The sequence below is a fragment of the Equus quagga genome, chromosome 2 (assembly GCF_021613505.1).
Source record: "Equus quagga isolate Etosha38 chromosome 2, UCLA_HA_Equagga_1.0, whole genome shotgun sequence".
Taxonomy (NCBI): domain Eukaryota; kingdom Metazoa; phylum Chordata; class Mammalia; order Perissodactyla; family Equidae; genus Equus; species Equus quagga.
The window spans coordinates 72,501,859-72,528,044 of record NC_060268.1 but is presented as its reverse complement, the minus strand read 5'-3'; the positions used below and the strand labels follow the sequence as shown (position 1 = coordinate 72,528,044).

The 26,186-nt window shown below is 40.5% G+C and overlaps 1 protein-coding gene across 6 annotated transcripts in view; it reads right to left on the bottom strand.

Moving 5' to 3' along the window:
• The window catches only part of OCA2 (OCA2 melanosomal transmembrane protein), a 358,682-nt gene that overhangs the window by 105,155 nt on the left and 227,341 nt on the right, over positions 1-26,186 (bottom strand). For all 6 annotated transcript variants that reach the window (XR_006887681.1, XR_006887683.1, XM_046655122.1 and 3 more), the window contains 2 exons: positions 18,767-18,826; positions 18,030-18,134 (listed from right to left, as the gene is read on the bottom strand). Coding sequence is in view for 4 of the 6 variants with exons in the window: in XM_046655122.1 (XP_046511078.1) it covers positions 18,030-18,134; positions 18,767-18,826 (165 nt within the window). In the remaining 2 variants the exon portion in view is untranslated. The remainder of the gene's footprint in view (positions 1-18,029; positions 18,135-18,766; positions 18,827-26,186) is intronic.

Here is a 26,186-nt window from a genome sequence, read left to right as displayed (position 1 = left end):
CAGGGAAGGTGAGGGGTCCCAACTTAGCACTGGGAAGGTGACATTTTACAAAACTCAATAAAAGGTAAGGAAGCAAGACCAAGCTCATAATGATCTGTGTGAAGAGAGTCTAAGGCATAAGAAATAAAAATGCAAAGGCCCCAAGGCAGGAACTTGCTCGACATGTCCAAAGAAAACTAAGGAGGTCAGTGTGGCTGGAGCATAGTGGGTAAAGACAAGAAGGACAAGAAGTGAGAACACAAAGGTGACAGTAGCCAGATCTTTAAGACATGTAGGCCACTGCAAGACTGAATTGTGCTGAGTGAGGTGGGAATCCACTGTGGAGAACAGACGCTTGGAGTGGAGCAAGAGTGGAAACAAAGAAAATTTGGAGATGACTGCAATGCACAGGTGGAAAATGTCAGCTAGGGTTGCAGGGCAGTGGTGGAGATGATGGGAACCGGCCAGGTTTAGAAGCTTTGAGGGGCAGCTGGTGGCAGGGTGTAAGAGAAAGCAAGGGATCAGGCTGGTTCTAAGACTTGGGGGCATGAGCAACAAGAAAATGCAACTGTTATTTGCATAAGTTAGGAAGATTGAAGAAGGATGGAGTCATGATTTTAGTCTGGGATATGTTAAGTTTGAGATGCCAATTGTATCCCAGTGGAGAAGTGAGAGAGGTAGCTGGATAGCTAAGAAACCTTGGAGTGGTAGGGTGTAGGTGGCATTTGGACCATTAGCTTGCATAAGACCACTCACAATGAATCTCGAGAGTGAAGAGGTCAGAACTGAGTTCAGTGTTTGGGGACTATAAGATGAAGAAGACCCATGGAAAGAGACTAAGGAAAAGGGTCCACGTGGGTAGAAGGAGTACTTGGAGGAGCCAAAAACAGAAAGAGATTCAAGGAGGAGAAAGGTCACTTCCACCACACACTGCTAATGGGCCAGGGTAGAGGAGAACCAGGAGCATCCCTGGACCTCTCCCAAGGGTGCATATTGCAAGGTCATCAGCCACATTGGAGGAACTGTTTCAGTGGATTGTGGGGGAGAGTCTTGATTGCAGTGGGGTGAAGAAAAAAGTGGAGAGGGGTTACAGTGATACAGGATGGCAAGGATAGACAAGGCTTTCAAAGAGTTTGACTATTAACAGAAGCAAAGTAAAAGGAGAGAGCCAGGAGAGATGCAGGGCCCAATGAGGGTCTTCATGAGAGGAGAAATGGCAGTGTAACCATCGGTAATTAAGAGCTGTTTTTCAGGAGAGTCAACCCTGGGTTCAGTTCAGGCTGGTTGAGACCAACAACCCATCAACTGGGCTTGTGCAAATGCCCGATAAGTGACCCTTTTGACTTCAAAGGGCTGAAAACTCCACCCTCAGACCATGTTAACACCACCATTTTGTGAACATGAATCCTATGAAGAGCCATGAAGCTTGACTATGCTTGCACAGATCATCAATTACCTCACTTCTCTTTACCTCCAATTACTTATCTCCACACTTCACACTGCCTTGCCCTTTATCCCATAAATTTTGCCCCAAGCCCTGGATCAGGAGATAGATTTGAGAGCTTTTGCCTCCTCTCTCTTGCAGGTCAACCTTGAAATAAAGCTTTTTTCTTTTCTCAAAAGCTGATGCCATAATAATTGGATTTTTATGTGCATCAGGCAAAAGAACCCCATCTTTGGTGCAGTAAAAATTTTGGTGACCACAAAGGGACAAGGTCCTGTGACCTCCTGCCTGAGGCTCTGGAGCCCCAAGCAGGGTGCAAGGTCTCTTTACAAATCCTAAGTGGCCACCTAGACAATTTTGTCTGGAGGCGTGGCTGATGGGATTCCCATTTCCCACCATGGTGCTCCAGGCTCCTTGGTGCTTTTTTTCTTTTGAGAGAACAAAGAGCCTCTGGATTAAGATGTCTCTGGGCTCTGGATGAGTAACTTTAAGAAAGTGACTGTCCCTTACCTCATCCCTCTGGTTTTATTTCCTTGAAATAACTTTGGCTTGTATTCTAGGGTATCCTGGTGGGCTAAGTCCCAAAGCCAGGGCCTGAAAATCCAAAGTAATTAGAGGCAGGATAAAAGTTTCACTTGTGAAGTTGCTTCTGGTTTTGAGAAACTCCTGCCATTGATTCTGAATTGCTCCTGGCAATCTGGTTCTGAGTAGTTCCTGGCACTGGTTCTAAGCTCCTGCTGGCAAACTAGCTAGCATTCTGATCTATGTTACATGTAGAATTGTATCATGTTTTGATGTTTGTCTAAACTAAATTGGCTGTTTGGAGAGTGAGTTTCTCGGTGACCATAACAAACTCTCTTTAGAAATTGCCTTGTTGGTTGCAGCCACCTTGGAAACAGCTCTCTAAAATAGGAATAAAAGTAAACAGCTAGCAAGATTACCTCTCATAATTTTAAATTACAGTGGTCCCTTTGGGCTCCTTTTGAACTTACAAACCAAGAAATAAAGAAATTTTTAATATTTAAAGAATTGAGTCCACCATCTTTTGGCACAATTGCTCAAAACCTAAAGGTTCCAGAAGGTGTAAATATTTACAAAGGACAGCAAAATATTACTAAGTTTATTTCATGTCCTGATGGCTTGGCTTGATAATCGTCAGGTGGGGATGTCCCAAAATACAGTCAGACAAAAATTCAGTTGCACCCCATTTTGCCATCAGAGATGGTCAGACAGAAATGTGGGTTGCACTCCCTTTTGCAGCTAAGGGTCCTACCAAATTGCTATCAGCTTCAGGGGAATTACATTGGCCATTAGAAGGAACATTCCAATTAGATAAGATCACTTAAGAAGTGCATTTAAAAGCACTCTTCAAAACTCCAAAATAACATTATTGAAAGTTTTATTGCAAAAGCTAATAGAAAATTAAGCTACAAAGGGATCTAAAAGAAAATAAGATTAGGTCATGGCTTTACAGACACCCACCCCCATAAGCTACCTTTGAAGGAGGGCTCCATAAATGCCCCTCACAGAGTCAACAAGACTCTAAGAAATTTTCTGAGAAACTGCTAAGCTAAAAGATTAATGGAGTTGTTCAATACTGCCAGGCATAGTTACTGTTTCTGCTGGCTGAAACCTGACAAGTAATTTGAAAGGATTCAGCAACATATGATCAGAAATTCAGCCAAACTGGAAGATGATATTCAGAGCCTGATAGGAATTATTTTTAGGCCTTCATCCCTAAGTTAAAATATAACTAATTACAAAGGCATAAAGATACATGCACCCCTATGTTCACTGCAGCACTATACACAATAGCCAAGGCTTGGAAGCAACCTAGGTACCCATCCAGGGATGAATGGATAAAGATGTGGTATATATACACAATGGAATACTACTCAGCCATAAGAAATGATGAAATCCGGCCATTTGTGACAATGTGGATGGTCCTTGAGGGTATTATGCTGAGTGAAATAAGTCAGAGGGAGAAAGCGAAATACCGTACGATCTCACTCATAATTAGAAGATAAAAACAATGACGAACAAACACATAGCAATGGAGATTGGATTGGTGGTTACCATAGGGGAAAGAGGGGAGGGCAAAAGGGGTGATTAGGCTTACATATGAGGGGATGGACTACAATTAGTTTTTGGGTGGTGAACATGATGTAATCTACACAGAATTTTAAATATATTAACGATGTATATCTGAAAGCTCTATATTTGGTTATAATCCAATGTTACTGCAACTAAAAAATAATTAAAAAAATTAAAAAATATATACATATAAATAAGCACCCAGAAGAAAAGAAGCAAATTAGGGATGATGTAGTTGGACAGGTAGATCAACTTATAATGTCATTTAAGTTACAACCCAATTTCTGAGAAATTAAAAGCAGCTATCCTTATCTTACAAGTTGTTGCAAGACTAGAAATGCAGCTCTAGTGGCAGTTCAGATTCCACCCATTTCCTTTATCTCAAAAAGTTTGTAACTCTCTCGGAATTGTTATCTAGCCCATCACCAATTCCTAAGACTGAAGGAAAAAAAGGAAAGAAAAATGGCCGTAAGAGTGCCCTTGCCCCAAATCTAGCATCTTGAGTGTCTTCTACACAAATATTACTAGAAAAAGCTTAAAGAAAATTTAGATTCAATTATTCTTCATAACTAGTGATCTTTGTATTACTATACCTGATTCATGGCAGCAATTTTAAAACAATAGCTGTGGAATCCCTGTGTATGTCTGTCTATATATGTTATATATGTGTGATATTTTTACCTCCATATGGTATAATTTCTAAAAGAGCTCTATTCAACAGGCTTTAAGTAAATGCTTATATAAATGTAACAGAAACTAAACCAAATGTTTTTCACCCTTACATGACATAAAATAATCTTTGGTAAACAAAAGCTTATTTAAGTTTGCTGGTTTGATTGAAATAGGAATGTGAGTTATCAACAGTGGATATGATGCAAACATGCAGCCTTTATTCTATCTAGGTTTATTGGTCAAATAAGTTCACGTTACCTCTGTTACAAAACTTGTTAGTGAAAATAACTTAGAATGATAGCTGATTTTGCCTAATGTCTCATGAAGTCTTGCAAGCAATCTAAGTAATTATTGGGAACAAGTAAATTAAATAGATGTGAAAAGACAAACGTTTTGGGTGAAGTTTTTAACAATTATTACGTGTTACAGTGTACATACTTAACTCCAAAACCTTTTGGTAACTTGAAACCTTAGAGTTCTGCTGAATTAAGTTAAATCAAAAATTTATTGAAAATATAGGTCATTTTCACATAAAATATAATATTAGATATTAATTACTAAACATAAATTTATCTATGTTTTGGCCTCATTACAGAGAAACTGAAAAAATACTTGCATTTATTTATTTAATTTTTTTTGAGGAAGATAAGCCCTGAGCTAACTCCTGCCAATCCTTCTCTTTTTGCTGAGGAAGACTGGCCATGAGCTAACATTCATGCCCACTTTCCTCTACTTTATACGTGGGATGCCTACCACAGCATGGCTTTTGCCAAGTGGTGCCATGTCCGCACCAGGGATCTGAACCATTGAACCCTGGGCCACCAAGAAGTGGAACATGCACACTTAACTGCTGCACCACCAGGCCGGCCCCTTGAGTTTATTGATAAACCTGTTTTGTGCCATGCTGAGGAATTTTCTTGAGAAAGCACATGTTTCTAGACAGTATTTATGGATCTGCCAATCCACAGAATTCCAATGCAAAAACTTTAGAACAGTAAGATGTATGTTTTTAATAAAAAAGATTTAAGGAATACAGACATTTTTGTCTGTTTTGTTAAGAAAGATAAATTTGTCCTAATATACTCCCAGGGAGGAACGAAGGAATGGGACAAATTCTGAATGAAAAAAAAGCAAGTTATAGAAGGTTTGTGGAAAGGAACTCTGAAGAAAGAGTTTTGCACATGGTCAAGTTGACTAAGATTAAATGAATTCAATTAAGTGAAAAAGTCCTAATATCAAACGTCAGCTGATACAAAAACTAACATTAGGTTTTTTCACTCTCTTAAAAGGATAATTTTCTTGAACTTTTAGTCTCCTCTTGATAAAGAGATTATAAAAGGTTTTTCTTTTTCCTTGAGTAAATCTACCTAAAAGACACAAATTCTATATTTTGTCAAAAGAATTTCCTGTTCTAAAAGGCTGGAATCTCTCTATTAAGAAAACTAATATATTTTTTTAACTGTTTAACCTGTATGTTTGCCTTTAACATCTTCTGTTGTCATTTTGGTTGAATGGATAACTAAGCATTGTTTCACATTGAAGTGTGATCCTATTTGACCAAGCGTTTTAAAACCTTTTGATATTTTTGACAAACTTCCCCAAAAATCCAAATCCTAAATAAAGTCTTTCTTTTGACCGGAAAGTAACTTTGAGAATTTCCAATGCTCCATGAGGCTTCTCAAAGAATTTGTCCTCTCTATAAAGAGGAATATATTAAACTAATCAGTCTTATTTGGTATGTTAAATTACAGGGGAAGCATCATCAAATGAATGATGATAAGAATTCTTAGGATATATTGCATGGGTGAATGTTATTAATATAAGTGTTTTAAAAATTATATAACATTCCTAAAATTCTGATCTGTCCTAGTTATCAGTCACAATTCTCGTTATTTTAAATTGTTGTATGCCACAGAAATAATCAAGTTTCTTTATCAACTGCCACTTTTAAGCCTTTTGTTATTTACAGACAGTTATTGCTTTACTCTGATTCTTTTGCTAATATGTTTCATCTTCAGAGATATTCAAGGAAAGGACTCTGATACTTACTCTAGAATATAGGTTTCTGGTAAACTTTCAGATTATAAAACTGAGTTGGGTAAGAAATTACAGAACCCTACCAGAGTAACTGATGGCTTCATTAACCTGCTATCAGAAGTTCAAGATCAAGAATTCATAGCATGGGACTAAAGGAACTTATGAGAATGATTATAATTTTTATGATTTTTTTGTTTGAAATATTGATGTTTTAATGTCTTATTTTTCCAGACTTAAGAAAACATTTTCTCTTTTCTCTTAAGCTAACTATGACTTATAGCAATTTGGTAAATTATACCTTTGTAAGCGGAATTGAAACATTTGGGTTTTTTCCCCCTACCTGATCCCTCCAAAATTTAAATTTATTTTCATAGCAATATAGTTATTTGCATACATACAATAAGAATCTGTTCTCCCTATAACAGGACACAATTGGAAACATTGGCTATACTACCAAGGCTTTGACTGGAATGTGATATTTGAGAGAGACATACATAGACTCAGATATGGCCAGACAGCTTTAGGGAACAAAGGTTGACTTAATACAAATAAAGCCACTTGGAAAGTGGCTGGGTACCTTGCTTACAGGGTTCCCAGAAGCCATATCAGGTGAATAAAGAAGGTCACGGGGGCTGGCCCCATTGCTGAGTGGTTCGGTTCACACACTCCACTTCAGTGGCCCAAGGTTTGTTGATTCAGATCCTAGGCACAGACCTACACACTGCTCATCAAGGCATGCTGTGCCGGCATCCCACATAGAACTAGAATGACTTACAACTAGGATATACAGCTACATACTGGGGCTTTTAAAAAGCAGAGAGAAGGTCACTCCCCGGAAGGTGCAAGAAACTCAAGACATTTGGGGGGAACCTCAAAAGAGAGGAATCCATCCAGATTTACAGGTGTTACAGGCAGAGTCTGATGACAAGTCCTTGGCTTGGCTTTCTTGGCTGTAAGAGGCCTTTAAAGTTCAATCTGAGATTCCTTATGAAAAGTTCTAGCAAAGAGATTTAAAAGAGAATTGCTATTCTTGCTGTACTTATGTAAATAATTGGGCGAAGTTTATTGAAGCTAGACTTCTTTTACAAACCAAGTCTTAATGTGGCAATCTTTGGTGAAAATTCGGTTGATTTTAGAGAGAAAAATTATGTTTCAATAAAAAGTATAGTATACACTAATGGAGACTGGATTCTAGTTCTGCTAATTGTATTGGAGGTTTTTGTTTTTTCTCTGTAACTAGACTGGATCCTGAATTCTTCTAGTCACCTCAAATATCTGGCTAAAAATAATTCCCATTTCCATTCAGAACCCCACCCTCATACCCTTTATTATTCCCAAACATCTAACACCCTTCATGGACAACAGGAAACAGAAGGACCAAATCATTGCAACAGTGGGTGGCCATGGAGGCCTAAAGCCAACATTTCCACCCAAGAGCATTCTTGTGAACCTCTATCTTAAGTAACTTTTCAGAAAAAGCAACAAAGCTAAGAGAATTCTTGGATCTCCAGATAAACAAAAAGCTCTTCCTACCTCTAAAGCCAGCCTCTGCATGATCAGGTTGAGAGTCTAAAAGCAGACAACAGCTGAGGGTACAACTTACCCAAGATACTGGATCAGGCCTGTATATATACAATTTAATTCTACCTGTTCCTATATGCACCAGTCTGTACTACCTAATTAACCGTCCCTGCCTTTGGCTTCCTCCTCAGATAGAATTCCATAGTGCCTCACTCCCTGACTAGTGAAACCCCTCTCACTAACACATTTTTGCCTGACTCCTTTCAGTATATTCTTCTCTCTCTCCTTCTCACTGTATGCTTATTAGGACTTATATTTCTCTTGTCAAACTCTACACTTGCTGTGTTTCTTCTGTCCTAAAAACTACACCCCTAACTCACATCATGATCATAAAGGAGGCCCAAAACACACACCCAGATTACAACCTAGAACTCGTGGTTATTTACAATTAAAAGCTAAAGAATTTCATTCCTCAAGTCTTCGTTAGGCCTATGCCCCTTACCAGCAGGAAGTAGCTAGAGCAGTTTTCACCCCATTTCCCTCAAGACTGAGGAATGAACAACATATAGGGGGCATGTATAAACATGGGCCCACTAGGACCAGATCAACTGACCCCATCTTATAAACAGAGTAATTAAGAGTTGTTTTCAGGAACTGAGAGCAGACTCCTTGTCCAGTTCAGGCCAGTTGAGACCATAAACCCATCAACTAGGCATGTGCAAATGCCCAATAAGTGACCCTTTTGATGTCAAGGAGCCAAAAACTCCATCCTCAGATCATGTTAACATCATCATTTTGTGAAAATGTGTCCTATGAAGAACCATGAAGCTTGACTACACTTGCACAGATCATCAATTACCTTACTTCTTACCTCCAATCACCCGTCTCCACACTTCAGACTGCCCTGCCCTTTATCCCATAAGTTTTGCCCCAAGCCCTCGATCAGGGAGACAAAATATTTCTTTTTCTTCCTGTCTCCTTGCAATTCAACCTTATAATAAACTTTTTTTTCTTTTTTCAAAAGCAGATGCCATAATAATTGGATTTTCATGTTCTTTGGGCAAGAGAACCCCATCTTTGTGCAGCAACAGAAGCATGTTCTTATCTTATTTTGATAAGAATGATCCAGATGAGAGTGAAAAATTAATCATGTGGGAGAGAACTGTGGGATATGGTACCAGATGAAGGGGCTGACCTTTACTGGGAGCAGGAATTTCCCCCATATGCCTGGAAGGAAGGCAGGATGCACTGGGAAGCCACAGTGACCACTGCTTGTGGAAGTTCCCACAATTGCTTTTATTTCATCACAAATGGAAAGCAAGGTCTTCAACTGCGAGGAAGGAAGAGGAGGGAGCTAGAGGCTTCAAGAGAGATTGAGGTGTGCAGAAGTCATGGAGAGGCATGAGTGGTTGAGGCCCAGGAATAAGTTGTGTGGCAGGCAACTCTGAGGGCCCTCAAAGGAAGGACTGTGGCTAGCATGTATGGGTGCATGGTCCTCTGTCCCATCATCTGCGCACTCAGGGCAAATAGGCAGGGGTGGGCTTAACCTCCGGGGGGCTTCACCCCCCTGTGATCACCTGAGACTACTGGTTTGCCTTGGGTCTTCACAAGTCCTTTTCCCCAAAACAGCCTCCCTTCCTGTCGGATACTGTCGCAGGGTCATCCTAGGACAGCCATCACCTCACCCTATGAAATGTTACCTGTGTCAGCCCAGCACTCAGCACTGGATAAGAGGACAGCTGATGCTCGTCCCTGGGCTGATCACCTCAGATGCCCCCAAAGAATTTTGAAAAGAAATGTTACCAGCTCATACATTTCAAGTTGATATGTAAAATTTGTCATTCTGATTTAAAATAGTTCCCAAGGATGTAATTGCTTTCATTTATTGACATTCTCAAACAACAGCATTCCATCATTCTTTTAAACGTATATATTTAAAATTATATATCATAATAGCAATTTGTCTAAAAAATACATATAAAATTCCTGTTTGAGCAGGAGGGCACAGTTCTTGTTGCCTCACTTCTACAATGGGCATCAGATCCAGGACCCTGGCAAGGATAGCTCCAGTAAATCCAGGAAAATTAACAATTGAAGGAGGCTGGCAGGGCTGTCCCTCACAGGAATGAGCGGGACTCATGGCTATAGATGCCTGGGGAGGGGCGAAGTGGCCCAGGCAGACCACAAGCAGGAAGCAGCAGTGATTCTGGGGGAGAGGGAGCTTCCCTGGGGCTCAGGGTGTCACCAAGCCACCCCGAGAGAGGCAGGTGCAGCACTTCCAAGGTGGATGGCTGTCCTAGGACAACCCCATAGCAATATCAGACAGTGAGCACCAAGAGGAGAGGCTGTTCTGGGGAAGGGAAGGTGAAGAGCCAAAACCAGGCAGTGTTTGTTTTAAAATTTGAATTTATCGCCAACATTTGAAAATTGAGAATTTTCATAGAAAAGTAGTGATATCTGCTCTTTAGGAAAATAAGAGTAGTACACTAGGCCTGATTCTCTGCAGGGAGAAGATGGAGTGGTGCTTCATACCAGCAAAGATAGGTACTGTCCTCCCTTTACATTCACCACACCTGTCTTCTCTCTACACTCATTACACCTGCCCTCTCTGAACCCACCACACCTGGGATCAGTATACACTTGTCCCTAGCCTGCACCCTCGCTGGTTGTTATGTTACTATTACATCTGCTGACCATCCCCAGGTGAAGCATTTAAGTCTGGAACTCAATCTAGAGAATTGTCCCAGCAGTCTCCCAGTGAACCAAAATGCTGGGCCTCTCAGGAATCCCCTGCTTCTGGGTGGATCCCTTTTGTGTGGGATTACTATGTGCCTGAGGCAAGCAGTGGGACAACTTGCATCCTCACAGGGAATCCGAGAGCAGAGTGGGTGAGACTGCAGTGATGAACTGGCAGGCATATTTGCAGGTAAGGGCACATCACATCGATAGGGCCTTGGCCAAGACCAGCACGTCTCCAATGCACATGTGCAGATTGTCACCCGATGTCTTGTCCAGATGCAGGTTCTGACTCAGGTCTGAGTGGCCAAACCTGCATTTCTACCAGCTCCAGGACTCCTGACACCCAGACCCCATTTTAGGACAAAAGGCTACAGGTTGTCAACGCAATGTGCTTCTATTCTTCCTCCTGGAACCCCCATCATTACCATGCTAGGTCTCCAGGGTCTCACCCAGATCTCCTACTCTTTTTCACAATTCTGTCTGTTTGTACTTCTTCTCTGTACTTTTAGATATCTTTCTCACTTGGCTTCAGACCCACTAACTCAGGCCTAACACTGACTTTTCTCTTCTTTAATTCTTTATTCAATATTTTTAGCTTAAAAGTTATGAGTTTTAGTTCCAGAAACTATTTTTTGTGAAGTGCTTAAATCTCCCTGAGTGTTCTCATAATTTATCCTTTGTTGTCCTGTATCTGTGGCACAGCCCATGATTAATCTTCTCTCAGGCTTCTGGTCCCCTAAATTTGCCACTTGTCTTTTGTGAAGTGCCATAGAGCTAGGATCTGGCAGAGCAGTGGCCAGTCCTTGGGCCATGGAAGGTGAAAGTACCTCACTCCTGGGCACTGTAGGGCTCCTCCATACCTGCTATCCCCCACCAAAGGGAAAGGCCCCTCCCTGGGAGCCAGTGCACTCGCCCCAAGACCAGACTTGCAGGCTTGCAACATGCACAGCCTGTCAGTACCACAGCCAATGAACTGCAGGAGCTCCCCTAAGGTAATGAGGGAAACAGCATCTCTGTGCTGCTGCCATTTCTGCTCCTCTAACTCTAGCACTTTCTTAGCATTCACAGTAATGGAGCTGGGAGTCAAGTCCAGACCCACCTTCCCCAGAACCTGAGTTGTTAATTCCTACAAATGCTCACGTTATTATACCTAATGCCAATCCACTGGACTGGGTTCAACCCACCACATTATTTTGTTCCTGAATGTTTTAGGAAAGGATATGTTAAAACAAAAATGAGATTAAGTAAAAAGCAAAAGTGAATCTGAAATGCTTTTGACTTTTACCATCCTGAAAGAGTGCTTTTCTTTGTCAGGGGTTACAGCACTCTGTCCTCTGCCCTAGTACCTCCTGTGGGGCAGTGGTAGAGAGGAGACTGCAAGGAATTCTGGAGGAGGCAGATGCATGAGAACCAGTCAGCATCGTAGAAAGGACCTGCACACAAAAGCTGAATGATAACACAGAGAATGAGGAGTAGCCAAGAAGCCAGTTAGAGAAAAACCCACAGAATTATGTGCATAAATTACCATTCTTTGAATTCAACATCCAGGACAAGAATAATCACATTTTAACTTGAAAATTGCCTGAGAATTCCTCCTGTATAAGCAAATGAGGCTGAAAAGATAAGGTTTAAGTGGAGAAAACATGTCAGGGAATTCTCATCGCTTTAGCGATGTATTTCAGGTTTACAGTATAGTGTCTAGGGCAGTTTACTGGGAGGCCTAAGAAAGCTGCCACAAAAGCATGTCTGCGCTCAGGTGTGGCTCCCCCAGCTCCCCATCAACTGCAGACAGAAGAGGAAGGAAGGAAAGGTGGGCAAATGTCAAATGGATCTCTGCGTAAGGAAATATTTGTTAAAATACTAAAATATTGCCAAACTAATTGACAGAGAACCACCATCCAAGACCCCAGCACCTCCCACTGCCTCTGTCCCCCCAGCTGTCCCCACGTAATGAGTAATTAACACTCCGGCATACGGGGTGAAGCTTCCTGCTTCAGTGTCTCAGTGTCTGTTCTGATTGCAGTACACATTGATGGAATATCAATATCAAACTGATTTAATAGTGTTAAATATTCTTTAATAGTGTCACCGTTACAGATAAGCAAAGGTCAAAATGAAGGAGAGAGCCCAAGGCAGAGAGACAAGGAAAACTTAAAAGAGCAAATCTAATCCCCAAAAAGCCCTGGAGTACTCTCCCATAACCTCACCAAGCTTGCGTTGGAGTTTTGACTGAAGCCTTGTCCACCTGATTTGAGAGACAAAACCATCTATGATCTAGTTCTTTCCACTCTGGACATTGTGAGATAAGCAAAAATTCAATAGCATGATCCTAACAGTTACTGAGATCTTCAGTTATAAACTAAGACTTTGGCATTTTCTGAATTACTTGGTGTTCTTCTCTGACCACTGGAAGAAGAGAAATATCACAAACAATTGTGAACAGTGCTTCTGACCTGCTGCTCTCAGCGCATATCTTACAATGTGAATGTGAGAAATACCACCAAACTAAAGTCACACTCTGGAGAGAAGACACCACCAAGAGCAGATGGGTTTTGGTTTGTCTCTCTGAACTCACTTCCCTCAAATAATGCTCACAATTCTCTAATGAAAGAACCTTCTGAGTAGACTCCTCATGACGTCGTCAGGTGCAGCCTTGGTCCCCCTACTGCTTTCAACCTGCTGCGAGTATGCCAGCATTTCTAGTCATTGGAAATAGTGACTGCATCTGCCAGCTTCCTGACCCTTTTTAATAAAGTTTCCATACAGGTTACAATCTCCACAGACTTGCATCCCACTGACCTGGAGAATGACTGGCCAGAGCCATGTTCTCACAGGGAAGGAGGGTGGGCTGAAAGGCAGGCAGCTTTGCAAGCCAGGCAGCAGGGACCGTACTGTGCTGTTCCTGTGTTTCCACTGTGTGTCTGACCGCCATGGGCAGGTAACTTATCTCTACCCTTGTACTCACCCAACAGTGTTTCCACAGAATGTTCTTGTGTCTCCCTGTTCAATCCCCAGGGAAACAGCAAAGCTGAGAACATGAGACTCTCACCAAAATAAAACCCACACAGCAGCCGGACCCTGAGCAGCCCTCCCCAAGGGTATGCAGTGAGGACTAGGTAGGTGTGGGGCCTTTTGCTGGAGCTGCCCAAGAAACGAGACCCTGTAGAGCAGTAGAGGTACTATTCTTCTAGAGATGCCCAAACTCTAGGTCCATGGAAGCCAGGCCAAGCCACAGAGGCTCCAGGATGGCAAGGATGAAGCTTGCATTTCTTTCTACTCCAACCTGAGATGCAGAGGGACACGAAGAACTGCAAAAAAGTCAGACTCCCGTTTCCTCCCACATACTCTCTGAGGCACACCCCAAGTTCAGAGGGCTTCACAGCCATGCAGAATGAAGATGCTCCTGGTCAGGGGTAGTGGGGGAGCAGGAGTTAACCCTCCCTAGGCAAGAAACTTAAATCACCTCTCAAGGACCCATTCATATCACTGCATCCATCAGAGGCCAGGACCAGTGGGAGATATCCATACACATAGGGATTTATTATGAAGAAGAGCCTTAAACGATTGAGGGGCTGAGCAGTAAACAACACATTGATGTGGCAGGCAGAAAGGGAAGATGATGAGCAGCTGCAACCTCATGGGTACAGGCTGAAACTTGTCACAGGCAGTCAGGAAGGAAGGTCAGGGGGAAGGAGAGCATCTGCAGACCTCGGTAGTGTCTCCAATGCCAGTGGATTCATAACATCCATTTATTCCCAAGCCTATCCCAGTTCCCATTAGAAGCCAGTGCACCCAGCAATCCCCAGTGCTGTGGGGGAACACATCTGCAAAGGCACAGGAGAGACACCAGCACCATGATAAGGAAAGCAGCACCAAGTCCAACTGGAGATCAGGGAAGGTGTCAGATGGCAGGGAGACCTGGCAGAGGGATTCTGAGGCACACAGGGAGCACTGGGGTGTCCAGTTCCCTCAATAACAGTAATAGTGAGTCCCTGGAGGATGAAGGGGGGGTCTGATGTGAATAAAGGGTTACTTTGGGAAAATTAATCTACTGCAGTTTACTCACTTCATTCACTTGCAAACATTTGCTAAATATCTTCTTTGCACCAGGCAAAACACTAGTGAATGAAGATACAAATGTATATAAGAGGATACAGCTGCAGACATGTCTTGACAATCAGTTTTATGACTACCTCAGCAGAGCTATGCACTAAGTGCTATGGGACCCCAGAGGACAAGCAGGGCCCTGCACAGGGAGGTACAGAAGGCAACATGGAGGAGAAGAAAGTATTAAGGAGGTATTGAGGAGAATTTGAGGAACTCCTGTGTGTGAGGAACTCTGTTTCATAAGCTCAGGCTCCCCAAGGCAGAAGCAGAAATTCACTCTCCCCATCCTCTTTGCAGCTAGAACAAGCATGTGACCTGGGCTCCACCAATTGGACACCCTGCTTGAGAGGTGGGCTTAGAGAAATTGGAGGAGAACTGTGACAAGGCGCACTCAGAGCAGAGTGACAGAGGCCCCAGCATTCAACAGCCAGCATTGGGGGACTGAGCCCAGGCATTCAAACAAAGCAGCAGAAGCTGGGAGCTTCATGGAGTGGACCCCTTCCCAGGGTGTCCTTCAGAAATTCCACAAATTGTGCGCTATCCTTAGACAAACTCCTATTCTCCTTAAACTAACTGAAGTGGGTTTTATTGATTGCAACTGTTGATTGAAATGCAGATACAACTATGTGCATTACAAATAGAAAGAGCCCCACTAAAAAACTTGGGAATAAAGCCAGTACCTTCCAAACCAGTTGGGGGACGAGATTTACCAATTCAAGAAAAGTCAGGAAATGATAGGGGAAAAAAGAATCAACAAAGAACATGCATAATACATGCAAAATCATAATAAAATGGTAGAAACAAACTCAAGTCCATCAGTCAACACAGAAAATTTAATCATGTTAAACTGTTCTCTTAAAAAACAGTGATTACCTGCTTGAAATTTTAAAAATCCATTTGCATGCTGCTTAAAAAATACAACTAAAAAAGGATTTAAACATTTTCAAAAGACTGAAAATAAAAGATTAGAAAAAGATACACCAGGTAGAGGCAGAGCAGAGATGAAGAGAAACCTTACACAATGTGAAAGAAACCAGCCATCCAGAAGAGACACCAATAATGAACCTCCAGTGTCTAATATAATGACATACTATACAGCAAAAATGTGCTGAACTGCAAGTTGAAATAGATAAATCCATGAAGTGATCTGCTCTGTCAGAACCAAATGACTAGAGAAGTGATGAGAGAAGCAACACAGTTGATAGACTTGTTCCTATGGACATGTATAGAACTCTGCTCACATACACATGGACAACTGGCCACATGCTAGGTCAAAGGATGTTTCAGGGGGTGTGTAAGTATGAAATCCTACAGACCACATCCCTGACCACCACTTAAATGAGAAAGAAGTGGTGAAAAGACACCCAAATGAAGAGAAGGGAGGAAGGGAGCAAGGGAAAGTGGCACAGACCTCAGTATCCACCCAATGCCCCTTTCCAGACCTCTGTGCTTGGGCAGGGCCTTGGGTCCACCTCCTGTCCAAGATTATGACAGGTCACTTCCAGTGCCACTTCCAGACTGAGATGGAAACCCAAGTGTCTCTCTATGTGCTCCTCTGACCAGCCACTGTGGGCACCAAGTGACAACCTGGTGAAGTTACGTGACAGAGATCTGTGAGCTTTAGAAAGCTGTGTGCCAATTAGGCATAAAGCTGTTGATTTGATCTCTCAGGATTTGGTCTCTATCCATGTTGACTCATATAAACCAAGATCTTTCCTTTAGTTCCTTCCACAGTGCGCCATCAAATGACTGGATATTCCCCAGTTTCATGAGGGCAGTTCCCTCAGGAGAGGGAAGGACAAACACAATCCTGTAGGGTGAGAGGAGGGACAGAGAACGTCATATTCATCTATAATGTTTTATTTCTTAAAAATAAAACAAATGAGAAAACCTGAGGCAAAGAAATTGAAATGCTCAAATATCCTCATTTGGGGTGATGAGCACACAGGTATTTTATACTACTTCTGTGATTCCCTTGATTTATTTTTTAAATTTAAATTCTAAGCAACTATTAAAATTTGAAGAATGAAAATATTGTGTCATATTTTAGAAAATGGAGGAACCTAAATTTCTAACAACAAGGACTCTCTCATTCAGTCCCAGATAAGATCTGGGTCCTCAAACCTGGAAGCCCCCCAGGAAGCAGGTTGTATCAGCTGTGAGACTCAGGGCCAAAAGGAAGGGCAGAGAAACGTTTCTGGGTGAAATCCTGGGGACTGTGGCCATACCTTGTGGCCTTGAGGGTTCTGATGCACTGAGTCTTCTGTAGGCTATTTCATCTGAGAACGGGATGCACGCACCAGCTGACCTGGCATCTCAGAAGCCCAGGACCCAGCCACCTCAGCCTCCAAGGGGCCTCAGCACCACAGCCACAGTCATGATGGTGCCCAGTGAGCCAAAACTGGGACATTCGACGACATCCACACAACTTCTCTAACTCAGGACTTTATGAGGAAATAATAACAGCCACAGAATTGGCTCAGAATTATCCAACCCAGACCATGGAGGAACAATAGCTAGGTAACTAGAGAGTGACCTGGCAGACATATGATTCCAGGCAATGAATGAGTGACGTAGAGTCCCAGGTCAGTCTGAGGTCCTGTGAGGGAGACAAGTGCCCCCATTGAGGGGCCTGGCCCACCTTTGTCCTCACTGCCAGGTTCTCTGCTCTGTTCCTTGGGTCCCAGGTGGTTCCAAATATGATATAGGGTGATGAAATGTCGTGGGAGCCCCCTTGCATGGACTATTCTGCAGGGCACAGGAGTGAGTCCTCAAGGTCACAAAAACAAAAGACCAACTCCACCCTCAATCCAGAGTCCAGCCATGAGGAGTATTCACACATGCTCAGCATACTGGGGACCTCAGGTGTTTGTAACAGGACCCCAGGTTCCTATATGCAAGGCCTTGTCACACCTTAACTTTGTCACACTAGGGATTCACAATTCTGCCCTAAGGCCAGCAAGCAGTGATGTCAGAAGACATAGTAGGAACAGGGCTCATCAGCCCTGTAACAGGACTCTAATGTGTATCTCCAGTGTTGGCCGGGGTCAGGCCAACAGAGTTTTCAAAGTCCTGTCAGGCCAAGCACCAGAAGCCATCCAGACTGGCTAGAACAGTTTCTGCATTCATAGGGAATAAAGAATGAATGCTTGCAACCAGCCTCTGTCTTGGTGTCTTACAATTTTCTTTTAAAAAATAAAAAGATTGTGTTTTCCATGAGGTGTGGCAGCTCCCAGTCAGGGTGACACCCCAGGACACGCCACCCACTGCAGTTCCTGGCCTGTGGTCTGGGCTCTGCCATGTCTGTCCCCTAAACTTGTGAGTGCAGCAAAGGGTCAGGGTTTATTCTCTGCTTCCTGTGGAAGGCAGGGTGAGCCCAGATTGTGTCCAGGCTGAAACTTGGGCCCTTACCACAAGGAGGAGATGTGCAACTCACCATGGTAGCAGTGAATGGGATGTTGTCAATCAAAGATGATGCAATGGCAGAGACCCAGATCACCAGGATGATGGCAGCTGTGAGGCGCCGATCTTCTGGGACCATCTGGAAGGAGCAGATAATAACAGCACTGTGTATCATAGCTGTATTGTTAAATCACATGCACTGAGGATCCGATGCTAGGACATGTGAGACTTAGAAGGGACTGGAGGGCTGTCAGTTCTTCCTCTTACACATGAGGAGACCAAGGCAGACCCAGGTATACAAACAGGACCAGCCTGGGCTTTCCTGACCCCTACCAAGAGCCTTGGCTGGGTTCCACAAGTAACTGAGCAATTCTTAGCCATGACCAAGCCAACCAGCCCATGAGAAGGGGAGTAGAGTGGCCTCTGTTCCTCGTCTGCATCTGGTGGCAGCACACAGGGGTCACACGGACCTGATCTCCTGGCAGAGCCCCAGGGCTGGGCCCTCTGCACATTCACTTACTGAGACTGGTGTCTCAGTTGCTCTCCTTCTTAGACAGGTTTTAACTAAAGGCTAATAGCAAAATTGGAGGCATTTGTAACCATATATTCTTTGGAAAAAGTCTCCTTGCATCTCTAGGCTAGACAGGATAAAACAGCTCCCCTGCTATACTTTTTTACATAATTAATATGACCTATTCTTGCCAGATTTTTTTTTTCACAAAATCAAAGGAATAGTGGCTAGAGCACATTATATTGCAGCATTTAATGTACCTTTATTAGCAAAGCAGTCTGTTCTCCAACATATTCTATTAAGTGGAGATGTGCCAATGCCTAGAAGAAATGGATGTATGATGAGAATCAATTTAAAACTGATAATATATGCAAAAACTTTTAAAACTATGTCCTCAAAATGAAAAAAGGTATAAGGTAGGCCCAGGCTCATTTCTTAAAAGAAAATCAGATTCAAATATTCAGTCTGTAAGTAATTTACTGTCATATATGCACACCGAAGGTTCACTGAGAAGAAAGCACAAGAACAGAGACAGGAATCTCTTTCATTTGTGTTAATGTCCACATTAAATCTAAATTCGAATGAAAGACCATCTCTTTATTTCAAGATCAGTGTATAGGAGTACAGTTCAACTGTACATAATGAAATGCCATTCCATAGAGAAGGTGTTTCAAGTAAGTTACTTTTCAAATTTCTTTTTAAAGTTAACATCACAGAGTTTTAGAAGAATAAAATGAAAATGCATGGTTTTAATAACTCTCAAAGAAGGGGAGGAAAGGTCTACTTAACTGAAACAAGTAACTATTTTCACAGTACTAAACAGATTTAGAAAAGTGTGTCCAGGGAAAGGTAGGAAAAAGGATTAGATGAAGGAGATATAAGTGCAGAGCCATTCTGCTCAGGCTGATGCCTTCGTCCCAGCCAGGGAGCAGATACTCTGCTACCCACAACAGATCTCAGACACCCACAGGGAACAAGACATGAGGGCGACACAGCTGCCCAGCACCTCTTAAATGTGACTTTTTCACTGTGATGTCATCATGCTGAATGACTATAAACATTGAAAACATCAGCTTGACCATATTTAACTACAAGTTTACAACTTCTCCATCAATATGTAGAGTTGTTTGTTAGCCTTCATTTAAAAACTGTGGAAGCCAAATGTTGGGTATTCAATCCTATTCTCAATCCAGTTTGCTATTATATCAACTAAATCCTAAGGATAAATCAATCTTAACACTGTTGACATTAGGAACTGGATTATTCTTTGTTGTGGGGGCTGTCCCATGCATTGTAGGATGTTTGGCAGCATCTCTGGCCTCTACCCACTAGATGCCAGTGGCACCTCCCTCTGACCCAATGTGACAACCAAAAACATCTCCAGACAGTGCCAATGTCACCACAAAATTACCCCGTTAAGAATCACTGATTTATAGTAATCAAAATTTTACTTAAATAAAACAAAATTTTTAATTTGCAAAAAAATTAAATATAGTCACATCTTTTATTTTGTTATATACTATTGAAAGAAAAGTCAGAGGTCTGAACCAGACTAAAACTTTCTGCTAGATATCAAATAGAGATGGTTATGTGTGTGTATATATATATACATAGAAACACACAGTATTGTGTGCACACCTTGATGTGTGCCTATAGACAACTGTCTATTTATATATTTAGTGTCATATAATTATCCCAAATGTCATGGTCTGTGATGCGCAGTATAAGACAAAATAGATGAAAATCTTCAAAATACTTGAACATTGCATCTAATAACTCAGTTCAAAGTAACTGATCTCTTAATTGAAAAAAGAAAATCAAAATAAGAGGAAAATACAAAACAGCAAATGAAACATCAAGCCTAAGGTTTTAAATATACAATATATATTTCACACTTCAGCAAACTAAAGTTTATGTATAGTCAAAGATTATATACATTACTTGGCTCCTCCCATCAATTTACATACTGAAAATATGATTGTGTAATATGATGTAAATCACAGTATGAAACACCATTATTCTGTTGCAACAACAGGTTGCACAAAGCTGATTCAGCAATAGTCCCACAACCTTGCCCCATTGAAATTAGGCATATCAGTACTACTACTTCTTTCAAAACAATGAACGAGGAGGTCTTAGGGTCCCACTTGCAGCCAAATAAATACATCCTGGATAAAACACATTTTTAGGGCATTACTGGATTAGCAAGACAACGTGATGTTTTCCAAGGAATCTCTCTCCCCATGAAAATGTTCCCTGCAGCTAGCTGGGAGCTGCAGACTTGGGTGGCAAGGAGGAAAGGAATTGCCCCCAGCTTGATGCTGATCAGGCACTGAAATCAAAGCACTGAAGCATAGGCAGCAGTGAGGCTGTAGGCTGAAGCAAGCCTTCTTACACTGAGCTGAGATCCTTGAAACAGACTGAAATTATCCCCTGGCATCCAGCAGAAGCAGACACAAGCCATTTCTGGAAGAAAACATCCCAAATGTAGGTTCTCAGGAGTCCCACAGATTAACATCAGTAATAAAATGTTAATCTAGGATCATCAGGACATAAAACAAGCAACATGAATGAGAGCAGAAACAACTGAAAGAGGTGTAGATAGACTCCAAGTCTGCATGGATGAGAAACCACAGATATAGAATATAGAAGAGGAATTTCGTTTAAAGAAATTAGAGTTGAAGAGTCTAAAAGTAATTAGCTTTGGCCCTCAACGAGTTAAAGATGCAAGTTGTCGTCTCTGGAGTAAACCACTAAAAGGGTATATAACTGCCAAAAAAGGGGAAATACAATTTTAAATAATCCTCAATCAACTCAAAGGCAAGAAAGAAGATTGAAAGAAGAGAATAATAATTGTAAAAGCAGAAATTAATAAACATACAAGTATTTGATAGAGAGATAAGACTAACATAATTCATACGCTCATGAGAGACTGATAAATAGAAAGGCAGGGAGACAGAGAAAGACAGAGAGGGAGAATACAAGTACCAAGTCACCAACGTCAGCAGTGAAAAGGGGAACATCACTAAAGAGACTATGAAACAGATAAAGGAGTGAAAATACAAAGCAGTAAAGTCAATTCGAGCATTCATTTTTCATACATATATCCAGTTGATTCAGCACCATCTGTTGAAAAGAGTTCCTTTCCCTATTAAATTGCTTTGGCACTTTTATTTAATCAGTTGACTGTATATGTATGGTCTATTTCTGGACTCAGTTTTGTTCCATTCATATGTAAGTCCATCTTTTGCCAATACCACTATATCTTCATTACAGCTTCTTTACAGTGAAGTTGTGAAATCAGGTAAGGCAAGTGCTCCAACACTGTTCTTTTAAAAATTGCTTTGCGGGGCCGGCCTCATGGCATAGTGGTTAAGTTTGGCATGCTCTGCTTCAGTGGTCCAGGTTTACAGGTTCAGAAACCAGGCGTGGACCTACACCACTCATCAGACATGCTGTGGTGGTGACCCATATACAAAATAGAGGAAGATAGGCACAGATGTTAGCTCAAGGTGAATGTTCCTCAGCAAAAAAGAAAAAAAAAATCTTGGTTATTCTAGGTCTGTATGGAAACACCAATTTTAGTTTTTACTGGGATTTCATTGAATGTATAGGGAAGAAGTGCCAACTAAACAATGTTGGGTCTTCCTATCTATGAACGTGGACTATTTCTCCATTTATTTAGATCTTTTTAAGAAAATTTTGGCAATCTCTCAGAATTATTTTTGGTGTAGAGATCTTGGGCATATTTTGTTAGATTTATTCCTAGGTTTTTTTAATGTTTTGGTACCACTGTAAATGCAATTGTTTCTTAAATATTTTCCAACATTTGCCAGTATATGAGAATACAATTTATTTTTATATATTGATCTGATGTCTTGTCACCTTGCTAAATAATAGTTCTAGTAGTGCTAGTATTTCTTTTTGTAGATTACCTGAGATTTTCTACATAAATAATATCATCTACAAATAGAGACAATTTCACTGTTTCCATTTCCATCTATATGCCCTTTATTTCTTCATATTGCTATATTCAATAATTACGTGGGATGGAAGTGGTGAAAGTAGGCATCCTTGCCTTGTTCCCAATCACAGGGAAAAATAATTAAGTTTTTCAACATTAAGTATGAGGTTGACTCTAAGTTTTTCAAAAACACCCTTGACCAACTTGAAAAGTCATAGTTTCCTGAGAGTTTTTATCATGAATTTGAATGCTGTCAAATGCTTTTTCTGTATCTATTGAAATGATCATAAAGCTCTTCTCCTGTATTCTGTTAATATGGGAAATTATATTGATTTTTGAATGTTAAATCAACCTTGTATTCTTGGAATAAACCTTTCTTGGTTATGATGTTATCATTTTGTGTTATATTAGATCATTGCATTAGATTTGATATTTTGTTAAGGATTTCTGGATCTACGTCCATGGTCTATAGTTTTCTTTCCTCATGATGCCTTGTCTTTAGAATCAGGGTAACACTTGCCTCATAAAATGAGTTGGGAATTATTCTCCTGCGGTTATTTTCTGAAAGCTTTTGAATAGAACTGGATTATTTCTTAACGTTTGAGAGGTTCAACAGTGACTGATTCATCTGTGTCTGGACTTCTCCTTGTCGAAAGATTTTTTCAATTACTGCTTAATTTTTTTTACTTGATAGAATTCTCTTCAGACTTTCTATTTCTTCTTGAGTCAGTTTTGGTAAGTTATAATTTTTAACAAAATGTTCCATTTCAGATACGTTGTTGAATTGGTTGACATAAAGTTATTAACAGTATTATTATTCTTCTTCTAATGTCTGTAGGGTCTGTGTGGATAACCTCTTCTTTATTGTTGATTTTGGTGGTTTATGTTCTTTTACTTTTTAATCTGTCTAGCTAGAGGTTTGTCAGTTTTGTTGATCTTTTTAAAGAACCAGGTTTTGCCTTAGTTTGTTTTCTGTATTGTCTGCTTGTTTCCTAATTTGTTGATTCTGATCTTATCTTTATTAATTTCTTCCTTAAATTTACTTCGGTTTTACTTTGCTCTTTTTTCCATTCCATCTTCTTAAAGTAGAACATTAGATTGCTACATTTAGGTCTTTCCTCTTTTCTATTATGAGTATTTAATCTGTAAGTTTCCCTTTCAGTCATCTTTAGCTGCATCTAAAAATTTTTGATGTGTTATATTGTCATTGACATTTATTTTTAAATATTTTCTTATTCTCTTGTGATTTCATCTTTGACTCATGACTTGACTGGAAGTGTGTGTTGTTAATTCCAAAATATTGGGGTTATATCAGAGATCTGATTGTTATTGATTTCTTACTTAAATTTGTTGTCAGAGTACACAATCCTTACACTGTAATGCTATAATCTTGGTGAATTCACCACAGGCACATGCAGCTGTTGGATGCAATGTTCCACATACGTCAATTAAATTAAAATGGTTGATGATGTTGTTCATATCTTCTATGGCTTTCATGACTTCTTTGTCTAGATGTTCTATCAGTTTCTGAGAGAAAGATGATAAAATGTCCTTCTATGATTGTGGAATTGTCTATTTTGTTTAAGTTAGTGAACCAATTGTTTTTGAGGCTTTATTAGGAACATTTATAATTGTTGTGTCTTCCTGATAAGTGGTCCCACTTATCATTATTAAATGTCCCTCATTATCTCTAATAACTCTATTTGTCTTGAAGTCTATTTTATGCCACTTCAGCCTTTTATGCTTGCTGTTTGCATACTGTACATTTTCCCATTTGCTTACTTTCAACCTATCTGCATCATTATATTAAAATTATGTCTCTTGTAAGCAGCACATATTACAGTCATACTTTTGTATCCACTCTCAGTATCTTCCTTCTAATTGGAATGTTTGCACTTAATATGATTATTGATATAGTTGCATTGAAGTCAGCAAATTTATTATTTATTTTCTGTTTGTTTCCTCTATTTTGTATTCATCTCTGTGTCCATTCCCTGCTTTATTTTGGGTTAGTTGAATATTATTTTACTTTTGTCAGTTGGCTTTTTATCTAAATATTTTAATTATATTTTTAGTAGTTAATGGATTACAATATGCATACCTAAATCTTTTACAATCCACTTAAAGTTAATATTTTATTACATCAAGTAAAATATATAAGCCTTGAAATGACATAGGACCTTTAACCGCCCATATTTCCCTTTATGTTATAGTTGCCATATGTATTACACATCTGTACACACTGAAACTCTCACCAGACAATATTATACTTTCATTTTTTTTTTTTTTTTAAGGATTGGCACCTGGGCTAACAACTGTTGCCAATCTTTTCTTTTTTTCTGCTTTATTTCCCAAACTGCGCCACGCCCTCCCCCCCCCCCCCCCCCCCGGTACACAGTTGTATATCTTATTTGCAGGTCCTTCTAGTTGTGGGATGTGGGACGCCGCCTCAACGTGGCCTGATGAGCAGTGCCATGTCCGCGCCCAGGATCTGAACCCTGGGGCTGCCACGGCAGAGCGCGCGAACTTAACCACTCAGCCATGGAGCCAGCCCCAATATTACACTTTCAACAGTCATACCTACTTTAAAGAACTTAAGATGGGGAAAAAGTTTTTTATATTTATGCAACTACTTACCATTTCTGTTCTTCCTTCATTCCTAAAGATCCAGTCTCCCTATGGTATCATTTCCCTTCAGCCAGAAGAGATTCCACTGGCATTTCTTGCAGAGCAAGTCTCCTGGCAAGGAAATCTCTTAGTTTCCTTCATCTAAGAACATCTTTTTGTTTGTTTGTTTTTTGCTTTTATTCCTGAAGATTAATTTGCTGGATAAAGAATTATGGTTTGACAGGTCCTTTCTTTCAGCAGCTAAAGGAGTTATTCTCCTGTCTACTGACCTCCATGGTTTCTGATGAGGAACTTGTGGGCATTCAAATTATGGTCTCTCTATGTTACTGCATCATTCTTCCCTTGCTGTTTTCAAATTTTTTCCTTATGTTTAGTTTTTAGCAATTTGATTATGATGTATCTGGGCAAGATTTTCTTTGACTTTTATCCTGTGTCGTCTTTCATTAGTTCTTCAAGGATGTTTTTCCTCATTCAACACTTTCAACATTCAAAGATGTTGCTCCTCTCCTCTAAAGCCCTAATTTTTTATATTGTCTCACAGGTTCATGAGATCTAGTACTTAGAAAATATTTTTCTCTATCTCCTTCAGATTAGATAACATATATGTTCTATTTCTAGTTCACTGGCCTTTTCCTCTGTCATATTCATTCTGTTGTTGAACCCATCGAGGTCTTTTATTAAAATATATTTTTAAGTTCTGACCTTTGCATTTGTTTCTGTTTCATAATTTCTGTTTCTCTCCTAAGGATTCCTATCTTTTGACTCTTTTCAAATTCATTTTTCTTTACCTCACTGAGCATGATATAATAGCTACTTTAAATTCTTTGGTGATTTTAACATCTGGGTCATGTCGAGGTTGAGATCTATTGATTGTCTTTTTCCCTTGAGAATTGATTATATTTTCCACATTCTTTGTGTGTTGAGTCCTTTGGCATTGTCTCCTGCATACTGTCAATGTTAAGATTGGGTCCTGGGTCCTGTTATAATCTTCTGAAGATTATTCTTTTTTCCTTTCCCATTTAGAAGTTAGGTTCAGACCACAATTTCTGTCTCACCTTCGATGAGCAGTGGTTCAAATTCATATTTTC